Source organism: Prionailurus viverrinus, chromosome B4, assembly GCF_022837055.1.
Source record: "Prionailurus viverrinus isolate Anna chromosome B4, UM_Priviv_1.0, whole genome shotgun sequence".
In the NCBI taxonomy this organism is placed as follows: Eukaryota; Metazoa; Chordata; class Mammalia; order Carnivora; family Felidae; genus Prionailurus; species Prionailurus viverrinus.
Genome location: NC_062567.1, coordinates 68549058 through 68576537, shown reverse-complemented (window position 1 = coordinate 68576537; position 27480 = coordinate 68549058). Strand labels below are relative to the sequence as shown.

At 36.4% G+C, this 27480-nt stretch overlaps 1 protein-coding gene across 4 annotated transcripts in view; it reads right to left on the bottom strand.

The window, feature by feature from the left end:
* TMEM117 (transmembrane protein 117) overlaps positions 1–27480 on the bottom strand; it is a 487518-nt gene that overhangs the window by 218826 nt on the left and 241212 nt on the right. For 3 of the 4 annotated variants that reach the window (XM_047867676.1, XM_047867678.1, XM_047867677.1), the window contains exons 4-5: positions 18119–18218; positions 13462–13512 (exon numbers count right to left, since the gene is read on the bottom strand). In XM_047867676.1, coding sequence (XP_047723632.1) covers positions 13462–13512; positions 18119–18218 — 151 coding nt within the window. The remainder of the gene's footprint in view (positions 1–13461; positions 13513–18118; positions 18219–27480) is intronic. The other variant, XM_047867679.1, reaches the window with a different exon arrangement.

The window sequence follows — 27480 nt, the reverse complement described above, 5'->3', positions numbered from 1 at the left end:
ATAATGATAGCCAGCATTTATGATAGCTTACCATGATCCACATTTCATGCTAAGTAATTCACAGAGATGAAGGTATGAATTCACTCTACTAACACAGACACTAAGGGTCAGCTCATGTAATCCTTTAGTAACAGGATTAAGATTTGAACCCAGCTCTAGGCAAATTCAATATCATTTTCATAATACATTTTAAAACGTTACCTTAGCATTTTTAGTTTATTCAGATAGGGACACATGCAACAAACTTCAGAACATTTTTATCAAAACACAATTGTAGTCACAAGCTTCCAGGGATTAACATGTGTTTATGTTGAATATTAAGTGGGGAAAAACTATTTTTGGTGTCAAATAAATGAGATGTTACCCAATATCCAAAATAATCCCATTACCCAAGGCTCACGAAAACTATTGGTTACAACCACTTAATACCTCAGTAACTATTTGCACACGGTGCCTGTTTCTTCAATTGCAAAATGGGAATAATAATAAATATATATAACGGCAGTGGGTCTAAATAAACGCATAGATTTAAACCACTTAGGGGAGGTTCTAGCACATGAGCTCAATAAATTTAAATGTTATTATTATTAATATGGCAGCCACAATTTCTTTAAATTATCAGTAGTACTCAATTTTTACAAAAGTATAATGAAATCCAACATTATTCAATGGTTGTATTCCTAGAAAGTTATGTACCAATTCAAATTTTTAATAAAATAAATAGCATTCTTTTCTAAAATAAGCTTTGTAGATGGATTAGTTTACTGTAACAAATCATTTACTTTTATCATTTGTTTTTTTAGGGGGTGACTAGATGGCTCAGTCAGTTAAGTATCCGACTTTGGCTCAGGTCATGATCTCATGGTCTGTGGATTCAAGCCCCGCATTGGGCTCTGCTTCGAACTCTGTGTCTCCCTCTCTCTCTGCCCCTTCCCTGCTCATGCTCTCTTTCTCTATCTCTCTCAAAATAAATAAATAAATAAACATTAAAAAATTAATTTAGTTAAATTTTTGAACAGAGAGGGAAAAGTGGAAAAACCTAGATTTTTATATATTCACTTTACTGTATATGAATTATATAAATATGTATATATTTATGTGTATAAATGTATATATCTATTTATAAATAAATACAAAAGTAATTTACTTAATACACAAGCAAAGTAATTTAGATGCTCAGGAAGGTGACACTTAATTGATCTGAGGATTTAAAAGAATTCATACTGCTTACAAACTCATAAGCCTTACTCCCAGGAGTGGCTTGGACATCTACAGATTCTCGGCATTTATTTTTATCCTTGGAACACCTTCAGGAAATGTCATGTTGTTTCCAGGTTAGCATCAGGGTCCTGCTAACTTACAATCTGCCACTTCTCTCTGTCTTCCTTTGGCCGGGGTTTTGGTGCTTTTCCTCCGCTCTCTGGTTGGAAACTAGGAACCCAGGTGGAGATGAGCATTATGCTAAAGTGCCTACATTTGTTTCTGCGCCTTCTCTGTCATTTCCACAACAGCACTTTGTTTCTCCCCAGGCATCTGGGAACTCAAATTCCCTTTTTAAGTTACTTTTAGTACTTCAAGAACCATCCCAATTAAGTTCATTATGTTGATTATTTCAATGAAGTTACAAAGCAATTAATAACAATTTTGTCAGCCTTCTTCCTTTTGCCAGTATGTTTAGGGAGAACAGGAGATATATTTTAGGGTATCAAGTGCTAATTCCTAGGCATGCAGAAATTATATGCCTCACAGTTTGACACCAAATCTTGTTATTATCTGGCTGCACATTATACTCATGAATTTCAAGCATGAATGGGCAAAGCCTTCATTAAAAATTATGGACCCACTCTTTAGGAAAAAAAAAACTGCTAATATCAAAGTAAGGCTGGCACTTGGTAAGCTTTCAAAAGCACAGCTCTGTGATTGTTTCAGCCTGATTAACCATTCACACCTTTGCATTTGTTTCAAAAAACTAAACCATCTGCAGTGTTTTTTTTTTTCTTTGTTTTGTTTTGTTTTTTCTTTTAAAGGTTTTAAAGAGTAAATAATGTGATTGGACACTGCAGTCTGTTGTTCCTGCAAGTAAACAGAGCAGAGCTAGAATCCAACAAGCTGGCAAATAATGTTTCTCAAAGGGAAGGACAAGTGAAGAAGGCAGGGATGCTAAGGTGGTAACACCCATTGCATCTGAAGAGAAGCTCTCAACATTTTGAAGCTCTACAGGTACCAGTCTTCCATTACCATAGCTACAACAGTGGGTGATTAGCAGTGATTGCCACTCACTGCTCTCATGCTGAAGTGCCATTCCAGGACCTATACAATTCCATCCAATTCTGTCTCCATCCAATACTTTCCATTTACCGCCCCCCTAATCCCTATCATCCCAATGACCACAGGATTTCTCTGCAGATCTCTTCCTCTGACCAGCGCCAGCCATGACACATGCATCACTCCAGTTGGCTGCTGGCATCTTCTATTATGCGACCCTTGGTCCTCCTCACCACCTTTCTCCTCCACTTGCACATTAGCTACAATCTGTCAGCCAGCTGCACCACAGCAAGGATGCCAGAGAGCAGAGCAGACGCTGACAACTATTGACAGCACGGTCAATAATCACTTTTCCTATTGTGCACAATCTCTGTCATTAACTGTTTTTAGGCCTTGTTAATTTTTTCTTAAAGTTCCTGAACGCAATTTAATTTTTACAAGAACATTTCTCAAGTTTATTGTTTTCCAACTGTACTAAAACATCCTCTACCCAACATTTAAAACTCAACAATATATGATTAATTTTTTTAAGATGCCATGGCAACCAAAGATTAAATTTGAATTTGAATAAAAGAACTCAGCCTCCCTTAAAAATCTTCTAGTAGCTGGAAAGAATACTAATATAATTTTATGTGGAGTCTTGTCAAGTGCATTCAAGAAATGTCAAACTATATTTTTAGCCACGGAGTTTGCTTAATCCCGTAAGACTCTATCTCGCCTTTATGTTGACAAATGAACAGAACTGAAATATCAGGGATCTGAGCTTCTGTCAAGATCCACTTCGCATCAAAAGTTGTTGTTCTTGTGCAGCTGTTTTCTCAAACTTTCAAATTAAAATCTACACTAACCTTACCTTATGATTACCTGGGGTTTGCTATTGAATTCCTTTGTTGTCACACCTTAATTGACTCCAAGCTTTACTTTTTATGTACAAGTCAATGAACTGTTGTGAAAACTCAGCAGGAAAATCAGATGAGAGACTCCTGATAATTGTCATTGACTAGAAAAATGTCATCTTACTCATCTGCCTCCCACGTTTGCTTCTTGAATGGCATATTGGGCTCCAACTTCACCCCCCCCTTCATGTTTTTCTGCATATAGTCTATTTTACAGAATACAAAATTAGTATTTTAACAACATTTGCAACCTGGCCTTTACTAACATAAACAGGACTAAAAGTGGATGGGAATAAAACTATTTAAATTCATGTCTTATTTTTGCCTCTAATACTCCTGGGAAACTTTACTAATATTTGGAACTCAGGGCCCATCAGAAGGGAAAAATTATGAGACAAAGTTTAATGGCATTTAAAAATTCAAATGGACCTACTTTGTGTCAAGATTGTATTTTAAGATTCAGCATTTTTCAACACTACTTTTTAGACGTATTTTAGTGAATAGGGACTATGATTTATACACTCAAGATGGTCTAGTCATATTTAGAAAAGCATACTTGATATATAAGTTTTCCTTAAATAATATAATTTTTAATTGTGAATTTTCATCACTTAACATAATTCATGTATTAATTCCTATAAGCAGTCAAAATTCTGGCAAATGGCATAACATTAACATCAGGTGTATTTATAATTTAGAGTTACCTACTTAAAACTGGCCTCATAAAAAAAAATCCTCACTTAAATAGTTTTCTATGAAAAATGGTGAAAATACAATCTTGGTATTACTTCATATTCATGTGGGAATGACAGCATAGTGAAAATAAAAAGATGTTAAGATTAGTAGAAAGTCTTCATTCAGAAAATGCAAACTGCAAATTATATTTTAAGATGTTCTCATTTATGAAACACTGTAACTTTTTAAATTAAGTAACACTATTAACAGTCATAATTCCACGTGCTTTATATTTTATCTCACAGCAGTTCACAGCTGTATTGTCTAAGTAATAATTATGAAAAGTAAGCCACCCCCTGGGCAAATGGCAATAATACTTGCTAACATTTAATGAGAGGTAAGAATTAAATTAATGCACATGGAGAATTGGGGGAAAGGGTCATATGCTGGTGGGAGGGAGGATGCATTGGAAGAAAGTTTATGTAAATGACACTGTATTCAAATAGGCAAAATTATAAGCTGTTTTCTGTATTATGAGCGGGAAGGAGATGAGCACATACCTGTCCTAATAGCTAGAGAGGTAAACTCGTTGAATAACTTGAGCTCAAGCTCAGGCATAGGGATGTTGATCAGCTTTATAGCAAAGCTGGCATTCTTTTAGGGGAATCTGTTTTGAGTATCAGAAGCAACCCACACTTGAAAGTTGCTCTGTAAGAAACCCAAATCAAGTTCTAGAGTTAGCACTGGAGGCAAGGGTAAATTTATTGAACACCTACATCGCCCTGTGGCAATGTGTGGGTCCCGGGGAAGCCCACTCTCTCATCCTTCTTGGTCTTCATTCCTGCTTTTTTGTGAAGTCTCTGAACACCAAAAGATTCCTCCCCTGAGTTTCCCTTCAGCTTTGATACTGGATGGTTCTGAGCCCACATATGTCAAAATATTCCCATGCAAAACTTCCTAAAACCACCTTAGAGAAATGATCGCCAACTCGCCTGTGTATTAGAATCTCACATTTTAAAAAATTCCAATGCCCAAGCTATAATCCAGACAAATTAAACCACCATCTCTGGGAGTGGGACACAGGCATCAGTTGTTTTTGAACTTCCCCAGGTAAGTCCAATGTAAAGACAAATTTGGGAAAAACTGCCTTATGGAACTCAAGTTAAAAAAAAAAAAAACAGTGGAGCAACCAATCAAATAGTAAGCTGGGTTCATTGTGCCTATTAAGAAACTGCCTAAGAGCTTGATAAATACTGACATCTTAATGACATTTATATTCGTTTAAGATTTCCACAATGCATATTCATTTAGAATGCATGTGCACATCATTTCCCTGTGATAAAGCGAAGCTAGTCAGTCAACAAATACAGTACGAGCTTTCAGTCTCTCTGCACACATGCTGGTAGTGGCTAACCTGACCACAATAACAAGCATTTCATTAACACTTCAGAAAGTGTTATTATAAAAAAAAATTTTTTTTTTGTCCACTTGAGCTTAAACTGTTGAGAGGAAAGAGTGCTAAGTGGAACAAGGCCTCTGGTTGTTCTTAGCAGCTGCGATTAGAGTGCAGGGAGTTCTGGTCTCCCCTGCTTTTTAGAAGTAAGAACCAAACAGGGAGGACCCACCCTGCGGAGGACACACAAGTTTATGGGGTGTGATGGAGATGTTCTAAAATGGCACTTGCCCCAGATTCACTCCTCACACTGACCTTTCAACGTTCATGTGATGTGTCAGCTTCCAGCTTAATGTTCCCTGTTTATAAAGTATAAAACAGATGACAGATGACCGGGGGGGGGGGGGGGGGGGCAGAATTCATGAAGTTACATCCTACTTTGCATTCCTGGTTTGTTTGTTTGTTTTACTAAATCAATCTTGAAACCTCTTCATAGGGAATATGCGCTCTGGCTCAATATAGCCCCTCCCTCCACCCCACACACCCTTTTATCTCAAACCAGATGTTTCACACTTTTACTAGATGGGTCTGGCCCTCAGGGCATTTGAATCTGCAATTCCAGTATTTATTATTTATGCAAGTTTAACACAGAAAGCTACTGCCATTCATTAAAACCTCACCACAGACTATGACTTGAGATGCTGAAAGAAGATTTGAAAGCTCTGAGTAGACCAAAAGATGTGGGACAACACTCCACACAGCACCAGCTCTGCCAGCCCAGAGTCTCATGAGAGGCTGACTGACGAACGGCCCTGACAGAGGTTCCTTCAGTAAGAGGAAGTTAACTTCAAATGCAATGATATTAGAACTCCACTTTCGCCATATTTAAGATGTGATGTTTACTCTCTCACACATTTTTTTTTCTCATTCTGTAGATGCTTGCTGCATATTTATTACATGAATAGATTCATCAGTACGTGAGACCCTCGGAAGGGTCTTGGACTACTAAAGGTCTATAACTTCGTGTCATCAAAATTTGGTAAAGTATTCAAAAAGGACACAGAGAGATAACTTAGTTGATGAGTTTTATTATGTAGAAAATAAGTTTGTGAGGAAAAAGAGTAGTTTAAATGGAGGCAAAAAGATGTCTGAGGAAATATTGGCGCTAAAATAGTACTAAAATGAATGTGTACAATCTTCCACTTAGTAGAATATGCTATGAGCATCCCAGGTCCTTTGGCACTAAAGAAAGTATTTTCTCAAAAATATTGTGATCTACAGAGATATCAATTGTAAGTGTCAACAATTTCAGACAGATACCAATAACACTACCTTATAAGGCTAAGAAAATAATGTAAATAGGTACCAAGAATAATTATTGTTTGTTTTTTAAGTGATCATGTAATCAAAATTAAAAATTAAAAAATATATTTGTTTTAATACACATGGATATATGTTATTTTTACATTTTAGAAAAAAATGAATTTTAAGTGGCCTTTAAAAAGACATTCTATACCTATACCAATATAGTAAAATCAATCTGTTGATTAATAAATATTTCAAAACTTACATAATTTTAATTATATTTAATCCCATTAATACTCAAAAGAATCGTGTAATAAGCTTATCTAATAAACTAGCAGGTCACCATATAAATAAATATTCATTCAATGAATGAATGAATGAGTTTAGATATCTCCCACCTAGGTAGGCACAAAACTGGTTCATTTTGCCAATTTTTTTAATGAAGCAAAATAAAATGCATTTTTTTTCAATCTACACTTAGATTTGCCAAAAATCTTCCACTGATTGTATCATCTCTAGTTGAAATTTAAAATGCCAAATAGAAATTAGGACAATTATAACATAAGTCAAAGAAGAAAGTAGTCAGATTGTGAAAATTATTCAGTTTCATTTTTTTTTCAATAGCTACAGGTTCACAGTATCTTTTATGACATATTTTAAAACCTTTATGAGAGGTGCTATTCTTTCAGTGAAAACAGATGGCTTCTCTCCAGGTTTCCTGCTTCATCTCAAGTGCCTGACTCTAACGTAGGCATTGTTTCTCATATAGCCTCTGCTTAGAAGTGAAGAACAATTAGGAATTTTTAAGGTGGCACATGTGTTGTTCGCTCTGTGAACCCCGGTCTATAGTATTAAAGAAACTACTGATATGGACCTAGTGGTCTGTTGTATTTGATATCTTTGGAAATGTCAAAGGTATTTATTTGACATTATACCTAACTTGTAAGTTCCACTACTGTTCTATGCCTAATTGACTCCTTACCTTGTGCACTATCATGTTCACAAAGCAACTCAAGACACTCAGTGAACAACTTAGATAGACTAGGGAAGGCTACTGGAGTCAGGCACAGGGCCGGGATAAACCTTAACATCTTCTGCCAGCCAGGGAAAAAGGAAGTCTTCTATTTCCCAACCAGCCTTCAGATATGTAAGAAAAGAGAAGAATATATGCCAAACATGATTTTACTTAACCATTCATTATCAAAATATTCCCCCACTCACTTAAATACTTCAATTTCTTGAAATATGATGTAATAGCTTTCATAAAGCAACCACAAAACATAATACTAGGCACTTCATTGACATAAATTTCTTTTTGATGTTTACAGAACATTTAACTACAAATGCAACATACACTGTGAATATAAAAATCTTTAGTGCTCTAAAAATCCTTGGGGCAAACAACTGCTAAAGGATAGCGATTTCATATAAACAAAACACTTAGTGCTGAAATAACCAGGAATTGCAGTATCTCTCTTAATGGTAGTATAATAGAAAGCTATTCTTTACTTTCTTCCAGTCCCAGAAATGAGATGCTTTCAAGCACCTATATCTGTCAAAAAGCAGTGAGAATAGCAGCTGAGTTTTCTAAAATTTACAAGTAATACTTTGGCTGGGATGTCACATACTGTCACTTAACACCTAAAAAGATCTGCACTCCCCTTGTCCCAATTAATGACACAATTCAACAAATTTTATTAACATGCTGGCAAAAAAAAAAAAATTAAACCAACTTCTATGTCTATATTCCACCTCTTATTAAGATCCTGATTAAATATTCCCAAGAAAATTATTCTGCTAGGCAAGATAGTGGAGTAGTTAAAAGCATTGAAGACTTTGGAAACTAACTGAAAATTTACACACACACACACACACACACACACACACACACACACACGCATGCACGTACATGCATACACACACAAACATACAGTGCTTGGCACCTAAGGAAGAGGTACTACGTAAAAATTAAAAAAAAAAAAATTACAAGGAGAATAATCTAACTACTTAGGAAAACTTTTACCAAAAAAACAACAACAAAACAAAAACAAAAACAACCCACATAGCTTCTTTCTGAAGTTCTAATGTACACTGATATTAGCCACTAGAACTCATTGTATTACTGACTTTGAAAGGAAAAATAAATATCAGTGTTTCCTGGCTTTTATTTAAACTTCTTTGGGAAAATTATTGATTAATGGTACTTTAAAGGTGTGAAGCATTATGTTAGGAAAATGATAAAGAATGTGTGGACAATCATTCTTTCCTCACCAGCCCTGAGGAAGTGTAAACCCAGAAACAGAAATACAGTATAATGGAACTGAAAGGTGATGAAATTGGAAATGGGAAAGATGAAAAGTGAGTGTTTTCTGCCTCTAATGGGAATGTCTCTCTGTAAGAGACGGCCTTAGTGTCTTTCCTATCTTATTGTAGTTCAATTCAGTACATTTCCATAGATGCCTTTCATACTCAGCGTATAGTCCATAAATTTTTAATAAATGATTATAAATTACATACAATATGCCCATAACATACTATGAATTTCCAATAGACCTTGAACTCAGAAAAGTCATAGTGGAGCCAGAATTTGGGCTTCTATTCTTAAACATCCATGTGCTATACTACAACCTATTTTACTCAGAAATACTTTTTTGATTTCATGCCATATGGTCAATACTTTAAAAATCCAAGAGTCCTGAAAATTAAAAGACTCTTGATCACAATTTGTGATGCTCTCTGAAAATAGGTTAGACTCTCCTGTCTTATTAATTTTTTAGTGAGAACTTATTATTTTGAAGGAACATGAAACACAATGCTAAAATATTTATAGAGATGTTAAAATATTTATATGTGCAAAAGCAAAATGACCATATTTGGCTCTAAATTTTCTAATGAATAAAAAGGTAATGTAAAAAATAATTCTTCTATTATGCTCTTTGTTTCAATCAAATGACCAGATGAACTGGCAACGATTTTCTTCAATTACAGGTACTACTAAACCTTGTGTCTTTAGGTTTTGTCTGTGTCCATGTTGGTGACCTGCCCAGATCCTCTTCACCCACCGGTACATTCCACTCCCCAAGAACATAGCATGCACCCAGTGGACCAGGCCAAGTGGAGATTTTGCCTGCAGCCATACTGACCACATCTTTGCTTGCTGCTTTTCCCCACTCTCCCCTGGGTCTCTCGTCTCCTTACAGGTTTCCCTGAAGAGCACTCCCTCAATAAATCATGTGCTCCCAAATCTATGACGCATGCACTTTTTTAGGGAATCTCACTTAACACAGAATCTTTATAGAAAGAATACATTATTAACTAAATTCTTGAACCAGTTTCCACTTGCACTGTATAAAATAATGAAATGAAACCAACAAATTTATCAAATATGGGGTTAACCAATCATGGAGGTAACTGAAGTCATGAACTGCTCCAAAGAACAGACAAAGAAGAGAGAGCAAAACATAAAAACTCAGAGTAATGCCAAGCTCTTGGGTTCAGCTCCAGTGGCTAAATATCTCATTTGTGTTCTTCCATTTGTCATAGACACTTGCTCAATGAGTTTGCTAACTCTAGTCCTTTGATTCCATCTTTCACAGCATATAAATTCTTCTTTATTATTAAGTTGAGTAAAGCTATTATTGCTACCTTATTTCAGATACTAAATCAATTCAATTATGCTTTATATTCTGCCATTTTGATATCAGTGGAAGAGAAATAATTAGAAAACTGGCATTGATCATAATATGAATTGTCAAGCTCAATTCCAGATGGAATAACAAGCTAGATGTGATGTCAGTTTTATTATAAGCTATTGTTCATTGACAAACTTAGCATTTGCAGTCCACAACATAATGGCAGGTACGTAATAGGAAATTTTGAGCTAAATAAGCTATTATTAACTTGGTGAAATGAAAATAACAGAAATAATCACAACCCTCTCTTAGTAAAGCATGAGACAATAATAGAAAATAAGCAGCAAGGGGCGCCTGGGTGGCACAGTCGGTTAAGCATCTGACTTCAGCCAGGTCACGATCTCGCGGTCCGTGAGTTCGAGCCCCGCGTCGGGCTCTGGGCTGATGGCTCAGAGCCTGGAGCCTGTTTCCGATTCTGTGTCTCCCTCTCTCTCTGCCCCTCCCCCGTTCATGCTCTGTCTCTCTCTGTCTCAAAAATAAATAAACGTTAAAAAAAAAAAATTAAAAAAAAAAAAGAAAATAAGCAGCAAGCATGGGACCACAATAAAAACATGTAACAAATTTTAAGTTAGTATGTATGTGTGTATATATACACATATACATAGATATAATATATACACAAGTTTTAAGTTAGTATGTATGTATATATACATATATACAAATATATAATGTGTGTATATATATATATATATATATATATATATAATTTCATATCTTCTACATTTAAGCTAGAAGGAATATTTTTCTCTGAAACCAGCAGAAACACTCCCTCACTCTATTCTGTTCCAGATTTGTAAATAAAGACTGATTCAGGAGTATTAATTATTCTCAAGCATACACCATTCTTTAATTCTCTCTGCCTCTGTCCACTGAAGTTTAACCAGTTTTCTGTCTTATGTGGGAATAGCTCTGTGCTTAAGTGGCTGAAGGGATATATCTTCACCTCGCTTCCTTCCACCCCCAGAGCCAGGAGAAGAACTATGCCGGTGACAGCAATAATGGCCATTCAAAGAACCCTCTGGCAGGATTTCTAAAGCTCAATGTTTGTTTTACCTAAGAATGCCTTTAGGGGCGCCCGGGGGGCTCAGTCAGTTAAGCATCCAACTTCAGCTCAGACCATGATCTCACAGTTGGTGGGTTTGAGCCTCACATCGGGCTCTGTGCTGACAGCTAGAGCCTGGAGCTGCTTCGGATTCTGTACCTCCCTCTCTCTCTGCCCCTCCCCTGCTTGCACTCTGTCTCTCTTTCTCTCCCTCTCAAAAATAAACAAACATTAAAAAGTTAAGAAAAAAAGAATGCCTTCTATACTCAAAGGATACATCACAATGCTGGGGGAATTCCATCAACAATCTATTACTTGCAACCAAGGGTGTTTACAAGCATGTGTCCTCCTGGTATGGAAACAAGCTCAGAGGACAAGTGCATAGGCTTACGGGGGTGAGGGGATAGGAAGACCCTGAACAGTACAGTTCTCCCTCCACCTTTTAGAATGCCCATTTTACAACACTAAGTCACAAAATGGAGCAATGAAAAAAGAAATGGAACTTAATGCTTATGTGCTCTTATCATCCATTTATTCTTCAATAAATGTTTCTTAAGCATCTATTTATGCCTGGTACTGTGCTGAGTGCCACAGGTGATACTGGAACGCCCCTCAGGAAGTTTATAACCAAGTAAAGAAGAAAGAGTTTTCAGCTTTACCTCTTAAATAAACACAGCCGTTTGAAACAAAGATAATAGCAATATAAATATGAATTACACCATCTCTTTGAAGGAACAGAACACACGTGAAACATAAGAAGGCAAATTTGTCACTCAAATATTTAGAGAGATAATGCAGTACTTACAAAATAGGCACACTTAAAATAGAAGGGAGAAATATATTTTTAAAAACACTTTTTTTTCTACAATCATATTCTTGCCAGAGATTCAATGGAGATAATTAAGCAAATTTTAAGATTTTACTTCTTGTTGTAGTCCTACAAATCCTACAAAGGCTATGTTTTATCAATCTAAAGACATTTCTACATAACATACTAAGTTTTTGTAGCCCTAATAGAACTCTGAATTTCAAGAAGAAAAAAAAAAGTCTGTTAAAATCACACAGTCGCTATACAAATGTGAAATAAAGGTAATGCCAATGGGCAAACAACTACATTGTTTTTTGTATGTATGACGTCTCTTTACAGGGGAAGCTTTACTAGTAGTAACACATATACACACAGAAGTCCACAGACAATCCTGGGAAAAATATGCCAAGACCAAGCAAGGTTCCATGAGTAGTAAGACGTGATACATACCATATATGGTTTTATGATGAAAAATGCTTCTTGACTTCAGTCCTCACTATGTGAATTGTCTTCTTTAGGTCATGGCTCAACTTTACCATTTGTACTCTCCCTGGCCCCCTCCCGCAAACATGAACCTCAAACCTGGACTCTGATGTCCCTATCGCTGTCATAAGCCATTTACCATTGACTGCTGTAACAGAAAAGCCACTAGAGCAGGAAGAGGCAAGGGCTGCAGAAAGGAGATGGTTAGGTACAGATAGACAGGAAGTGATTTTTTCTTCTACTATTAAATGAAGGGCAGAAGAAAATGCCATCTTGATGTCCTCAGAATCCTCTGCCACCTTAGACCTGAGCAGAGCCTGTGATCTTTGTCTTCTGCAGGAGGGGATAGTAAAACTGCAGACATGTACAGTGGGATGGGCCGACACCCCCTGCCCCTCGCTCAATGGCAGAGGGTGGGCAAATTTGTGGATACGTGGCAATGGTGTCGCATGAGACACCCAGTGCTTTTATTTCATGCGTGTCTTCATGACAGAGCTCTTCTCTGCTCGTATCAACACAAAGGGCCAGCTCAGGGCTCAATGACACCACTGTCATTTTATGTATTTCTTTTACATGAATTTTTTAAAAATCTATCTGACCAAACAAATGGTGACGTTAACCCTGACTTATTATTTTGTCCTCTGCATGAGGCATCCCACAGAGCTGGGAAAAGTCAGGATTGCCAGGAAGCTGAACCTAGTAGAGCTTGATGCTCGGCAGTGTGAGGGTCAGAGAGATTTGTCAGGTTGGTTGACATCAGCCTTGCCTGGGGATCTCATCAGTTCTGGTGTGCCTTTTAAAACCATGAGGAAGTTCTGAATTATTTCCTTAAAAGAAAAATTCTCCATTTCAGAAATACATTAAAAGACACACTTTTATTGGAAATGTAAATAGTCACTTACTTTTCCATGACAGTCACCTTCATCATTGATATTCACTTCATGATGAGAATTCTATAGACAAATGAAGGTCAAACCTCCTTAGACTCCTCTCATGAGGAAAACTATTATTTTTTAAAATGTTATCAATGCACACATATGTAGACATATAAATATTTATATGGAAACTTACCACCTAGTCGGTGAATAAAAATGGGAATAGAAATGAGGTGCTCGGGGAATCTTCCCTGTGTGACTGTACTTTCAAATCAGGAGAGCGCTGTTTCTTTTGCCATTTGTATCCCTGTGTCTAACTGGGAAAGGTCAATATTTCATATGACATAAGCAACAAAGGACTTTGGATTCTTTCTCAGTTTACGGAAAGGAAAACATGTGAGGTCCCAGAAGGTTAAGTGACTTAAGATCACATTGCTGCGTTAAACCTAAAACACATTTTTCTGGATTCTCAATCCAGTCCTACTTCTGTGGTATTGGAAGTATTGATCAGAGTAATTATCTATGGTATTGAAAAAGGTAAAAAGTTACCAGGTTAGCTAGTGAAAATAGAAGGTATTACAGTAGTAAATTTAGTAAACTAGGAACATGAGCCAGACCTTAGAGGAAGAGAAAGACCAGAGCTAAACTGTGGAGTTATTTGTACTCTGCTAGGCCACAAGAGAAGGGCAGAGAAGTGCACAGTAGAAATCCAACCACAAAAGGTAAAGGTCTTTGGTCAAAGCTGCACCATGTGTTTGCCTCTCAGGGCTGCCCTAGAAATTGCCCCCCCCCCCCACCTTATGATTCAAAAGAAAAAGATCCTGGGGATCCTGGGTGGCTCAGTTGGTTAAGCTCCTGACTTTGGCTCAGGTCATGATCTTACAGACCCCACGTTGGGCTCTGTGCTGACAGCTCAGAGCCTAGAGCCTGCTTTAGATTCTGTGTCTCCGTCTCTCTTTGTCCCTCCCCCATTCACTCTCTCTGTCTGTCTGTCTCTTCCTCAAAAATAAACATTTAAAAATTTTTTAATTTAAAAAAGAAAAACAAAAGAAAAAAATCCTAATTTAAAAAATGAAGTAAATTGAGACAGCTACATATGGCCTAGGAAACACTATCTTGAGGGAAAGTCTGAGGAGGGTTTCGGTAGAATTGGGCCACAAACAGATACTGATGTCATCATGGGAAAGAAAATGATTTCTGGGGGTGCCTGGGTGGTTTGATCAGTTAAGCGTCTGACTCTTGATTTTGGCTCAGGTCATGATCTCACAGTTCGTAGGTTCGAACCCCACATTGGGCTCCACACTGATGGGGGAAAGCGTGCTTGGGATTCTTTCTCTCTCCTTCTCTCTCTCCCCCTTCAATTCTCTGTCTCTCTCTCTGACTCTCACTCTCTCCTTCTCTCTCAAAATAAATAAAATAAAATAAGAAAGAAAGAAAATGATTTCTGTATCAAATGGTGGATCCTGAAAACTACAGACTGAGGTCACAGGGCTTGTTGGTCTGTGCTTCTCCCCTGACTTTGCTCAGGGGCAGTGTTACGTGGAAATCAGGAAGTCATGTGCTGTATTGCCTTAGTGTGTCCTGGCACTGGAGGCTGGAAGGGAACTGTAGACATTCTGGCCCCCGGACCTGGGATAAGCTGGGAAACGCATGAATGTCTACAATAAAGCATTTATGTCCACCTCATACTGCAGCATTTTAAGTCCTATTACAGGACCACACACTTAATCTTCACAGAAACTTGTAGCACGGGCAGCAACTACTAACCCCTTTAGAGAAATGTACAAGCAGGCTCAGAGGATTGTATATTATTTGTGGAAGATCAAACTATATGTGGCAATGTCAGAGAATCCAAATTTCTGATTTCTCTTTTCCATTTTATTAAGCAGACTCACCATCAAAATGGAGTAAAAAAAAATCACAATCCACAGTTAATGCAGATATTTTTCAAAAGGCATTAGCTCCTATTTCAAGAAAGTTACATGTTTAAAGTTTTCTTTCTAAATAGGTTCCCTTTTAAATGGCAAACTATTTTCTATTTAGTTTCCCTTCTAAATGTTTTTCCCAATGGAAATAGAAACTTTTGACATGAGGCAGCCTGGTCTTTATGTCTGGCTTATATTCATATTCTCTCTCTCTCTCTCTCTCTCTCTCTCTCTCTCTCTCTCTTAATTTTCTGTATTTTTCTAAGTAAACTCTATGCCCAACATGGGGCTTGAACTCAAAACTCTGAGATCAAGAGTCACATCTCTACCAACTGAGCCAGCCAGGCACCTGATGTCTGATTTGTTCTAACTGTCACATCTAGTGACTACAAATAAAATAGATCACTTTTCAAATCTAGATCTTAAAGTTAATGGAACAGGATACATTTGGTAACCTGTTCTGTTAACATTCTAAAATTGAACACAGTAATAGGAGGCTCAAAAACTAGGCTATACAAACCTTTTGGTAGTTACTTAGTACTCTTGCACGATGATCACAGTAGTAGCAGTTAACATATAACTGCTTCCTGTCTCCTGAAAACACCTGCTCTAGGTAAGACACAAAGCTATCCATAGAAAGGGCAGTAACTGTTGTGACAACCTTTGGAACACATTTGTAGGGGCATGTCCCTACATGTGACATGGCAGGGCATCCTTTCTTTTGGTTGGTCCTCTCATTTTCAAGTGAATGGAAGAATAAAGCTAATTACTTTGAAAGGCGTCAACAAAGGTTAATACGTTCCATTTTTATGAGAGTTACTCTTTGTACTCTGAGATTCTCTTATAAACTTATAGGACCTAGAGCCTTTGAACTACATACTATATTTAATTAATCCAATGGTTAAAAACAGAAGTTATTCATTTATCAATGGACACTTGGGTTACTTCCATTTCTTGGCTATTGTCAATAATGCTGCAATAAACAAAGAGGTGCATATGTCTTTTCCAACTAGTGTTTTTGTTTTTGGGGAGTGAAGAAGATGTAATACACACACACCTACACACACACACACACACACACACACACACACACACACACACAATGGACTATTACTCAGCCATAAAAAAAGAATGAAATCTTGTGATTTGCAAAAACATGGATGGACATAGAGGGTATAATACTAAGCAAAATAAGACAGAGCAAGAGAAATATCACCTGATTTCACTCATATGTGGAATTTAAGAAACAAAACAAACAAATAAAAAGAGACAAACAAACAACCAGACTCTTAAATACAGAGAACAAACTGAGGGTTGCTGGAGGGAGAGTGGGCAGGGGGATGGGATAAATCAGTGATGGGTATTTATGGAGGGTCCTTGTTGTGATGAGCACTGGGTGTTACATATAAGTAATGAATCACTAAATTCTACTCCTTAACCTAATATTACACTCACTATATGTTAAATAATTGGAATTTAAATAAAAACTTGAAACAAAACAAATAAACAAAAGAGGCAAAAAAAACCACCCACATTCTTAAATACAGAGAACAAACTGGTGATTGCTAGAGGGGAGGTGGGTGGGGAATGGGTGAAATAGACAAGGGAGATTAAGAGTACATTTATCTTTTTTATTTAAGCATTTGTTTAATATATATTTTTGAGAGACAGAGAGAGAGAGCAAGCAAGCAGGGGAGGGGAGGGACAGAGGGAGAGGGAGATACAGAATCCGAAGCAGGCCCCAGGTTCTGAATGGTCAGCACACAGCCCGACGTGGGGCTCGAACTCACCAACCATGAGATCATGACCTGAGCCGAAATCAGACACTTAATCAACAAAGCCACCCGGGTGCCCCAATAGTATACACTTATCTTGCTGAGCACTGAGAAATGTAAAAATTGTAGAATCATTATATCAGACACCTGAAACTAATATAATACCATACGTCAATTATACTTGAAAAAAAAATTAATGAAAACAAAAAGCAAAAAAAAAAAAAAAAAAGACAGAAGTTACTCTCTTGACAGAGGAACTCAGCATGAAATATGGTTTGTCTATTTGTTGCAGGCTTATAATAAAAAATACTAATAATGCACCATTAAGTTAGTATGTTCAATGAAGAAAACAAATGTAGAAAACTATTTTAAAAGCCCTAGCTACCCTTGTGATGAGCATAGCATAACATACAGAGATGTTGATTCAGTACATTGTACAACTGAAACTAATGTAAATTAGGTGTCAACTATACTCATATAAAAACATTAAATAAAAGTAAAATAATATTAATACAATTATAAATATGTGCTATGAAGAAAATTTTAAATAAAAATAGTCATTAAGAATACTTCTTCTGAGACAGGCCAGACAACATTCACATGAAAACTGCACATGTCAAAAAAAAAAACCAATCCTTTTTCGACAGACACAATTTGACATGTGCAATAGGAAATAAAAGAAAATTCTATTAATTTTATGAATGTGTATATGTTTGTATGCCCCTACATATAGATAGATATGTATGTATGTTATAAATAAAAATTTCCTGGTGGACAGCCATCATTAATATTATAGTTGCATTAATTTTCCCCCTGAAGTAAACAAATACTACATATAATATCTAAATTTTCTGTATTCATGAATTTGTTTCACTCAAAAGAGAAGTAACTCTTGCTCTAAATCCATCAAAAGTGGTGTTTATCCAACATTATGAACATGTCTTCCATTTAATGTTTGAAATGGGTGAAGTTAAAATTTCTTACCATCCAAGCTGTGACAAAGTCCCCCATCCAGGTCCCTACTGCAGCTAATTTCATGAAACTTTCATTTCGGATGCCCATATAGTCTGTAATGATATATGCCCTGTGGAAACAAACACACAAGACATTGTCCAGACTGAGAGAGCTACATCGTCAAAGAATTCTGGTTCAGCAACACGCAAAGGGACTTCCCTCCCTTTCAACAAGATCTCCCGCTTTTGTCTCATCACATATGCTTACAGATCTGAAAGGCTCAGAAGAGCTCTGGGGGTGTCTGGGTCAGTTCCAATTAGATTTGAAGGCTGGCTGTGGCTATACCAATTACCACGTGCATTTCATTTTCAAGCTGTAAGACTGACAACAGCTTTTGGAAAATCAAACAGAGATACTCAGCAAAGGCATCATTTCATGCTCACTCAGGTATGAAGAGAGGGGAAACAATTCCTGAGTTAGAGTAACTTGAAAGGGAAGAGAAAAGCTCACTTTTCTTTCAGTTCTGTCAAGTCAGAACTATTGAAGGCATACTGGGACTAGGCTTTACATAGAATATCATACCTGAACAATAGTCAAAAAAAGGTGCATTTGAGAAAAAGTTTAATGCAATGAAGTAACGTAAAATTTGATTCAAATATATGTGGTTTAAATTATTACTTAAATAAATAACAATAACCAGAAGATTTTATTTCACCTCTTTTTGTGTCACAATTTCTTGTCCTTCCTATAACACTAATTCTTGTTCTTTACAGCCCAAAGAGAGATTCAAAGGCATGGCTGATCATTAAATACAAGTAACAAGACTATACTTACTGCATGTAATTTCATTTCTCTCTTCTTATTTGATTTCAAGAAAATCTAAGTATTATTTTCCTATGGTACAATTTCTCCAGGAAAACTGGGACACAGGGAGATCACTTAACTCACCCAATCAATACCACATAACTGATGAATGGTAATTAGGAATCAAATTTCCTTCTCTCCCTCTCTCTCTCTCTTTTTAAGTCTAAGGTTTTTTTTCACTCAGATTTTTTTTACATTAAATTTTGTTTCTTTTCTTAAACATAAGAGTATTAGTTAACCTTGATTCTTCTTAAATGAACTTTAAAAGAAGATACAGTAGAAAATGATATGTTTGTTATTTAGTGAAACTATAAAGAAATACATTTTTGAAGTCATTGAGAGGTAAATCATCTCCAATTTAGTTTTTTTTTTCTGGAGTTATTTCAGATAGTTTTTTTTATCCATAATATAAACAAATATTTAAATGGTTTTACTTAACAACAAAAATAAACTTATGAACTCTTAAAACAACTTTTTCCCACATGCTTCATTCACCTACCTTAGAAGATCTTTATAAAAATCTTAAGATCTCACCTCAAAATTCTGGGTCTCTATTCCATGGATTTCCATAATGGCCAAAGAAATCATAGCTATCATAAACTGCTTGCTTACAATATTCCAGAGATCACTATTTGCACTTTAACTACCGTGTCTCCAATACCTTCCAAGTCAGCGCAATGAAATGTATTATGATTCCTGTTTCACACATATGGAATTGAGGCTTCAAAGAGTTTTTGCAACTTTCTCAAGGTCAAGCATCTAGTAAATAGACAAGGTTTGAATCTAAATGATTGTCTCCCAAATGCAGGCACTTAACCACTATGCTGTATCTTCTTCCTATAAGGGTTAGTGAGATATAAAAAACACAAAGAATATCTATTCTGTTCCTCAGTATTTTAGAAGACATGAAGATCAAGACTTACATCCTTTGAGGATAATTCATAACAGAAGTCAAGAGCAGCATGCAGAGGCTGCAGCCCCCCAGAGTGACGATGAGTCTTGGATTCCCACCAAGTTCACCAAACTAAACAGCCTATGCATGAAAGCCCCCAAGTTAACTTGGACACCTTGGTCTTACTCTCCTCAGTATCACTATTACTGAACAGTTCTTGGGCAGTGAACTCAGTGTACTTTAGAGTATTAACTCTGATAACTGTCCAGCTCTTTCAGTGACATTTATTTCAAAGGATGTGTTGAATGCCACATCCCTATCTGTTACTTTGCCAGTGAGTTCTAGAATACATTGAGCTAGGATGGAAATTTTGGGGTACATCCTTTGTGGTAATATAGGTATGTATAAGAGAAGACAATCTCTTATTTCAGTATCTAAAAATAGGGATGAAATGAGGGCACCTGGGTGGCTCAATAGGTTAAGTGTCCAACTTCAACTCAGGTCATGATCTCACAGTTCATGAGTTTGAGCCTCTTATTGGGCTCTGCATCATAGCCTGCTTCAGAATCTCTGTCTCCCTGTCTCTCTGCCCAGCCCCTACTGGCAGAGTCTGTCTGTCTGTCTCTTTGTCTCTCTCTCTCTCTCTCTCAAAAATAAACACTTAAAAAATAAATAAATAAATAAATAAATAAATAAATAAATAAGTAAAATTAGGTATGAGATAGATAAGCTTGCAAGAGATCAATGATCCAGCCAAGAACTACAAAAAATCTAAATAAAATATTGGCAGTGTCAGTGAGTTGGAGAGACAACATTAGAAACTTAAGGAGCCACGATCCTCATCTTGAAGGGGTCCAGAAGGAAGTATGATACACAGCTGGCTTTACTTTCAAGACATTTGTCAAATTGTGAATTATGTTCGGGGGGAGGCTAAGAGACGAAGCAGAAAGTCTGTGAGAAGCACAGCAGAGCTTTGGCAATTTTACCACGTTAAGGAGACTATTGTACTTCAGATCCTGCCAGAAGGAAAGGACCAAGAGAACACACAGAGCAATGGAAGGCTAGAGAAAACCAGAGATGGATGGGTCCTTGATAAAACTGAATCAGTCCTTTCCCACTCCGTTTCATGACTGGATTAAGGTGATGAGCTTCTATTCTACCCATCCAACAGAGGAAAGAGTGAACATTTTCTAGAAGAATAAAATATCATCTAGATCCTGTACGTGTTTTTATGTAGAACATCCATCAGACATTGAAATATTACTAAGATATCAAGAAACAGGGCCATACCACCAAAAATCAAGAGAAAAGCCATGTCTAAGACTTGATAACAACAGGGAGTTATTTTGGCTATTCTTTTCACCTTTATTCCCCAGCACTTAGAGCACTGCCTGCATATAATAAGTGATCAGTGAACATTTGTTTAGTGTATGAATTAATGAAGCGAATCAAGTTATTCATGTTTCTGCATGGCATGGGTAGATCTATGTATGTGAAACCCTAGAAACAGCAGTAAAGTGATATTTGAACTGTGGGCATGTGGTGAGTACTGAATACTATGGTAACAATTAAGATGAGATAGCACAATTTATGAAATAACTACTATATATATATGTATATATATATATGTACATATATATATAGGCTATATATACATATGTATATATATGTACATATATATATAGGCTATATAAAAGGTAGTAGGTAGTAGGTATTCTGGCTTTTGCTGCTTTAGAGAAATATACAGAAGAATTACAAATTTGCTGCCTGACATAAAAATTTGCAACTACTAGTTCATTGATCTGCATACCCTATAACAGTGATATTTCCTGTACTGGTTGCAAAGGACAGAGTGTGCTTATATTTATATAAGCAATGTTAGCCAGTTTGAATATCACATTGAACTCTAATAAAGTGAAGCTGTGAAGCTTCATACCTAATGTTTTAGGGAGTGATTCAGAATAAAATTCTATTTGCTAGGAGGCACCATTAACATTTTTAGTTTTGCTTGGAGTTGTAGCTAATTGTTTCAACTATTCCTACATCTTTTGTTTGTTTTGTTTTATACTTTAGCTAATTATTTCCACTGTGCATAGATCTAGAAAATCTTGCGGTTTTCCAGCCTTCCAGGTAAATATCAATAATATCTTTAAAATATCATTTCTTTAAAAATTCTAAATGATTTTCTTTACAGGCTATAACTTCAGTTTTTATTTTTTCTTGAGATCTCAAGCCTAACTGTCAAATCCATAACAGGTGGGTGTTAACAGCAATATACAGGACCTTAGAAATGTTCATAATTATCATAATAGCCTGAAAAGCTATCAAGACTATTGTACCTAGTGAAAACTATGTACTAAATGGGCATAAACGAATCAGGCTCTAAATAGTCAATAAAACTATAATCTAGTAAATTGATCTTATAGGGGAGAGTCTTGATCACTAGCAACAAAAGTTCCAGTTCACTTCAGTCTATTACTTATATGTACATGAATATAGTCAATGCCAGGTGATTTAGGAGTTGAGTTTCTGAAAGTTTAACAGGAGGCAGTAAACATAGATCACCAAACCAATATGGATTCATGCTTCACTGAAGATCCATCTGTGGCCAGCTGGATTCATAATGTCACAGCTGTCTCTCCCAGCCATGTTTGGGCAACATAAACAAGATTGGGGGCTTCATACACAAGTAAATCATATATAAGGAGTTGAGTTACATGAGTACAGTCCTGCATTAAACATAATGAAACTAAAGTGAAAATTCTAAGTATTCTTACAACGTTGGGGAGAAAATTTGTCACTATAAAGCACCGGGAGTTAAACCTAGATTTATTACGATTTAACCTTCTGTCAAACCTTTTGTGTTTGTAATGAAATGATTAACAGTCTTCAATCCAGTCTATTATCCAAATAACCACATTTTAGCATTTTTGCTTAAAATTCCTAGTTCTTGCTTATTGAAAGGCTTTGATGGAGCTCAGTACACATGTATAAACCTCTCAGGCAGGAACCAGGGTATAAACGTACAAAGCAAGATCCATTGGAAAGTCAAAATCCTACAGATAATTGTTAGGAGTAGCCTGGAATGATTAAATGTGCCTCTAGGCCTAAGAGTTCTTACAGATAAAATACCACCTCAAATTTCCCAACTTCAGCCATATATCCCCTCTAATTTTTATAAGGAAGACGTATATAAAAAGACTACAGATGGAGTTTTCATTGAACAAACTCAACCCTGAATGTGAATACATTCACCATACATCAACTATTCCTTTCATCCCTTGCTTTGCTTCAGTCCATTCAGTGAAATTCATCTGTATTAGATACAGAAACCTTAGTATGTCAGCAATCCCTCCCCTCTTTTACTCCTAACATTTGATTAATCACTAAGGTTACTTCTGAAAGGCTCACAAATCTATGCTCTTTTTCTGTCATCACTACTACCTACCAATGTCTCAATCCTGTTCATAAGCCCCTCTAATCTGAATTAAAGCAATAGCTTCCTTCTTCCCTGTGACTGTCTTCCTCTTATATTAGACTCACTATTACCACTACAATGACTTCTAGGGAAGTAATGCATAATACCACAGGAGAAGGTATCTTAGAACAAGAAAGTCCTAGGTTTGCAAACCACCTCCCACTCTATAATCTGGGACTAATGATCAACTCAACCCCTTATCTGTAGAGTTGGGATAAAAAAATAACTATTCCTGGGGCGCCTGGGTGGCACAGTCGGTTGAGCGTCCGACTTCAGCCAGGTCACGATCTCGCGGTCCGTGAGTTCGAGCCCCGCGTCAGGCTCTGGGCTGATGGCTCAGAGCCTGGAGCCTGTTTCCGATTCTGTGTCTCCCTCTCTCTCTGCCCCTCCCCTGTTCATACTCTGTCTCTCTCTGTCCCAAAAATAAATAAACGTTGAAAAAAAAATTTTTTTAAAAAAAAATAACTATTCCTCACAGGGGTTTCTTGAGGATTAAGATTATTTCATTTCTGAAATAGTAAGGTAAAGCTTCAAACACAACAATTTCATAATAGGAGTGTAAAACATAGCAGACCTCTAGCCTACTGGCTCCCACTTTCTAAAATAATATAGTGGTTCCCACTGTCAAAGAGTAAAGCATGGATAAGAAGACTGTCCACTCTCTGCCAAGCTTTCCTTTCATTTGGACTCCTCTCCTTTCATCTCACAATCTCCTTTTATTATGCCCTCCACCTCACCATAAAATCAACCTCACCAAAAACCCCACTATTCTATAATGCACCTTACTATCTTTGTGTGCAATGCTCTCTTTGTCTGGAATGCCATCCCCTTTCTTCTGGTCTGAGATTACTAACTCAGCCTAGCCACTTAAGTCCCCCACCATTACCCCTGAAAGCTGTCCCTTCCCTGGTATTAAACATAACACTTGGAATATATTTCTCTTAAATAATTCTCCTAAAGTATTTTATTGATTTTCTCACACTGTCACTCTTTTCCACAAAACTTAGCTCATCAAAAAACATGTTTAATTTCCCCAAGCAGGTGAATTTTTTTGCCCAGTTTATACTATGATTTAGGGTGTAATAAATATTTAAATGAACTAAGTGGTCCATTGATTAATGTAAAATTACTTAGATCATCTAACACCAGAGTCAAACTAGGAAGAGGATAAACAGATACAAAATTAAAAAAAGAATCTGCAATAATAGATAAACTAAAAAGAAACATCAAAGATGAGTAGGCCACATAATTATGATATTCTAACAAAGAACAGAATATCATTGTATCATTTATATTTCCCTTCTAGAATAACAAGTTAGAAGTAAAAATATAATCAAATCAAAAGGAAGAACATCTTTGACTTTCTGCAATTACATGTTGTAAATTATTTAATTTGAATGTAATTTAGTTGGGTTATAAAGAAAAAATAAAATATAATAAAATCTCTGCACGATAGCTACAGAATCTTATTATTTAAAAGAATCTTTTTAAATTAAAAATAGAACTACCATATGATCTAGTAATTCCACTACTGGGTACTTATCCAAAGAATACGAAACCACTAATTCAAAAAATATATGTACTCCTATGTTTACTTCAACATTATTTACCGTAGCCAAATTATGAAAGCAGCCCAAGTGTCTATCAATAGATGAATGGATAAAGAGGATGTGGAATATTACTCAGCCATAAAAAAGAATGAGATCTTGCCATTTGTAACATTGATGGATCTAGAGAGTATAATGCCAAGTGAAATAAATCAGAGAAAGACAAATACCATATGATTTCACTTATATGTAGAATTTAAGAAATAAATGAAAAAAGAAAAAAAGAGAGAAACCAAAAACAAGACTTTTAAATATAGAGAACAGGGACACCTGGGTGGTTCAGTTGGTTAAGTGTCTGACTTTGGCTCAGGTCATGATCTCATGGTTTGTAGGTTCGAGCCCTATGTCGAGCTCTGTGCTAACAGCTCAGAGCCTGGAGCCTGCTTCAGATTCTGTCTCCCTCTCTCTCTGCCCATCCCCCACTCGCACTATCTCTCTCCCTTCCTCCCTCTCTCCCCCCCTTTTCTCTCTCAAAAATAAATAAACATTAAACAAAATTTTAATAAATAAATAAATACAGAGAACAAACTGATGGTTACCAGTAGGGAAGCAGGTAGGGAGGAGACACAAAATAGTTGAAGGGGACTAAGAATACACTTACCCATATTCAGGAAAGTCACAGGATATAAAATCAATGCACAGAAATCTGTTGCATTTCTATGCACCAAAAATGAAGCAGCAGAAAGAGAAATCAAGGAATTAATCTCATTTACAGTTGACCAAAAGTCATTAGATACTTAAGAATAACCCTAACCAAAAGGCAAAAGATTTGTACTTTGAAAACTATAGAACACTTATGAAATAAATTGAAGAAGACACAAAGAAATGGAAAAACATTCCATGCTTGTGAATTGGAAGAACAAATGTTGTTAAAATGTTCACCCATAGCAATCTACACATTTAATGCAAACCCTATCAAAATTCCACCGGCAATTTTCACAGAGCTCGAACAAACAATCCTAGTTTATATGGAACCACAAAAGACCCCAAATAGCCAAAATAATCCTAAAAAAGAAAAACAAAGCTGGAAGCATCACAATTCCAGACTTCAAGCTGTATTACAAAGCTATAATAATCAAGACAGTATGGTACTGGCACAGAAACAGATATATAGATCAATGGAACAGAATAGAAAACCCAGAAATGGACCCACAGCTATATGGTCAACTCATGTTTGACAAAGAAGGAAAGAATATCCAATGGGAAAAAGTCTCTTCAACAAATGGTGCTGAGAAACTGGACGGTGACATGAAGCAGAATGAAACTCAACCGCTTTCTTACACCATACACAAAAAATAAATTCAAAATACATGAAAGACCTAAATGTGAGACAGGAAACTTCAAAATCCTGGAGCAAAATACAGGCAGCAACCTCTGTGGCAACTTGGCTACAGCAACTTCTTACTAGATATGTCTCTGGAGGCAAAGGAATCAAATAAAAAATAAATTATTGAGACTTTATCAAGATAAAAATCTTCTGCACAGAGAAGGAAATAATCAGCAAAACTAAAAGGCAGTCTACAGAATGGAAGAAGATATTTTCAAATGACATATCTGATAAAGGGTTGGTATGCAAAATCTATAAAGAACTTATCAAACTCAGCACCCAAAAAACAAATAATCCAGTTAAGAAATGGGCAGAAAACATAAATAGACATTTTTCCAGAGAAGACATCCAGATGGCTAACAGACGTATGAAAAGATGCTCAACAACATTCATCATCAGGAAAATACAAATCAAAACCACAACAAGATACTACCTTACACCTATCAGAATGGTAACATTAACACCACAGGAAACAACAGATATCGGGGAGGATGTGGAGAAAGGGGAACCCTCTTGCACTGTTGGTGGAAATACAAACTGATATAGCCACTGTGGAAAACAGTATGGAGGTTCCTCAAAAAGTTAAAAATAGAGCTACCCTATGACCCAGCAATTTCACCACTAGGTATTTACCCAAAGGAAACAAAAGTATTGCAAAGGGGCACATGCACCCCGATGCTTATGGTAGTATTATCAACAATAATCATATTATGGAAAGAGCCCAAAGGTCCATCAACTACTGAATAGATAAATAAGAGGTGGTATATTTATACAACAGAATGTCACTCGGCCATCAAAGAGAAAGAAGTCTTGCCACTTACAATGACAGGGATGGAGCTAGAGTGTATTATGCTAAGTGAAACAAGTCCGTCAGAGAAAGACAAATACCATATGATTCACTCATATGTGGAATTTAAGAAACAAAACAGATGAACATATGAGAAAGGGAAAAAAGGGAAGCAAACAATAAGAGACTCTTAACTATAGAGAATAAACTGAGGGTTGCTGGATGTGGGGTGGCAGGACATAGGCTAAATGGGTGATAGGTATTAAGGAGGGCACTTGTGTTCAGCACAGGGTGTTATATGTAAGTGATAAATCACTAAATTCTACTTCCGAAACCAGTATTACACACTATATGTTAACTAACTAGAATTTAAATAAAAATTTGAAAAAATGAAGAGTACACTTATCATGGTAAGCACTGAGAAACATATAGAATTC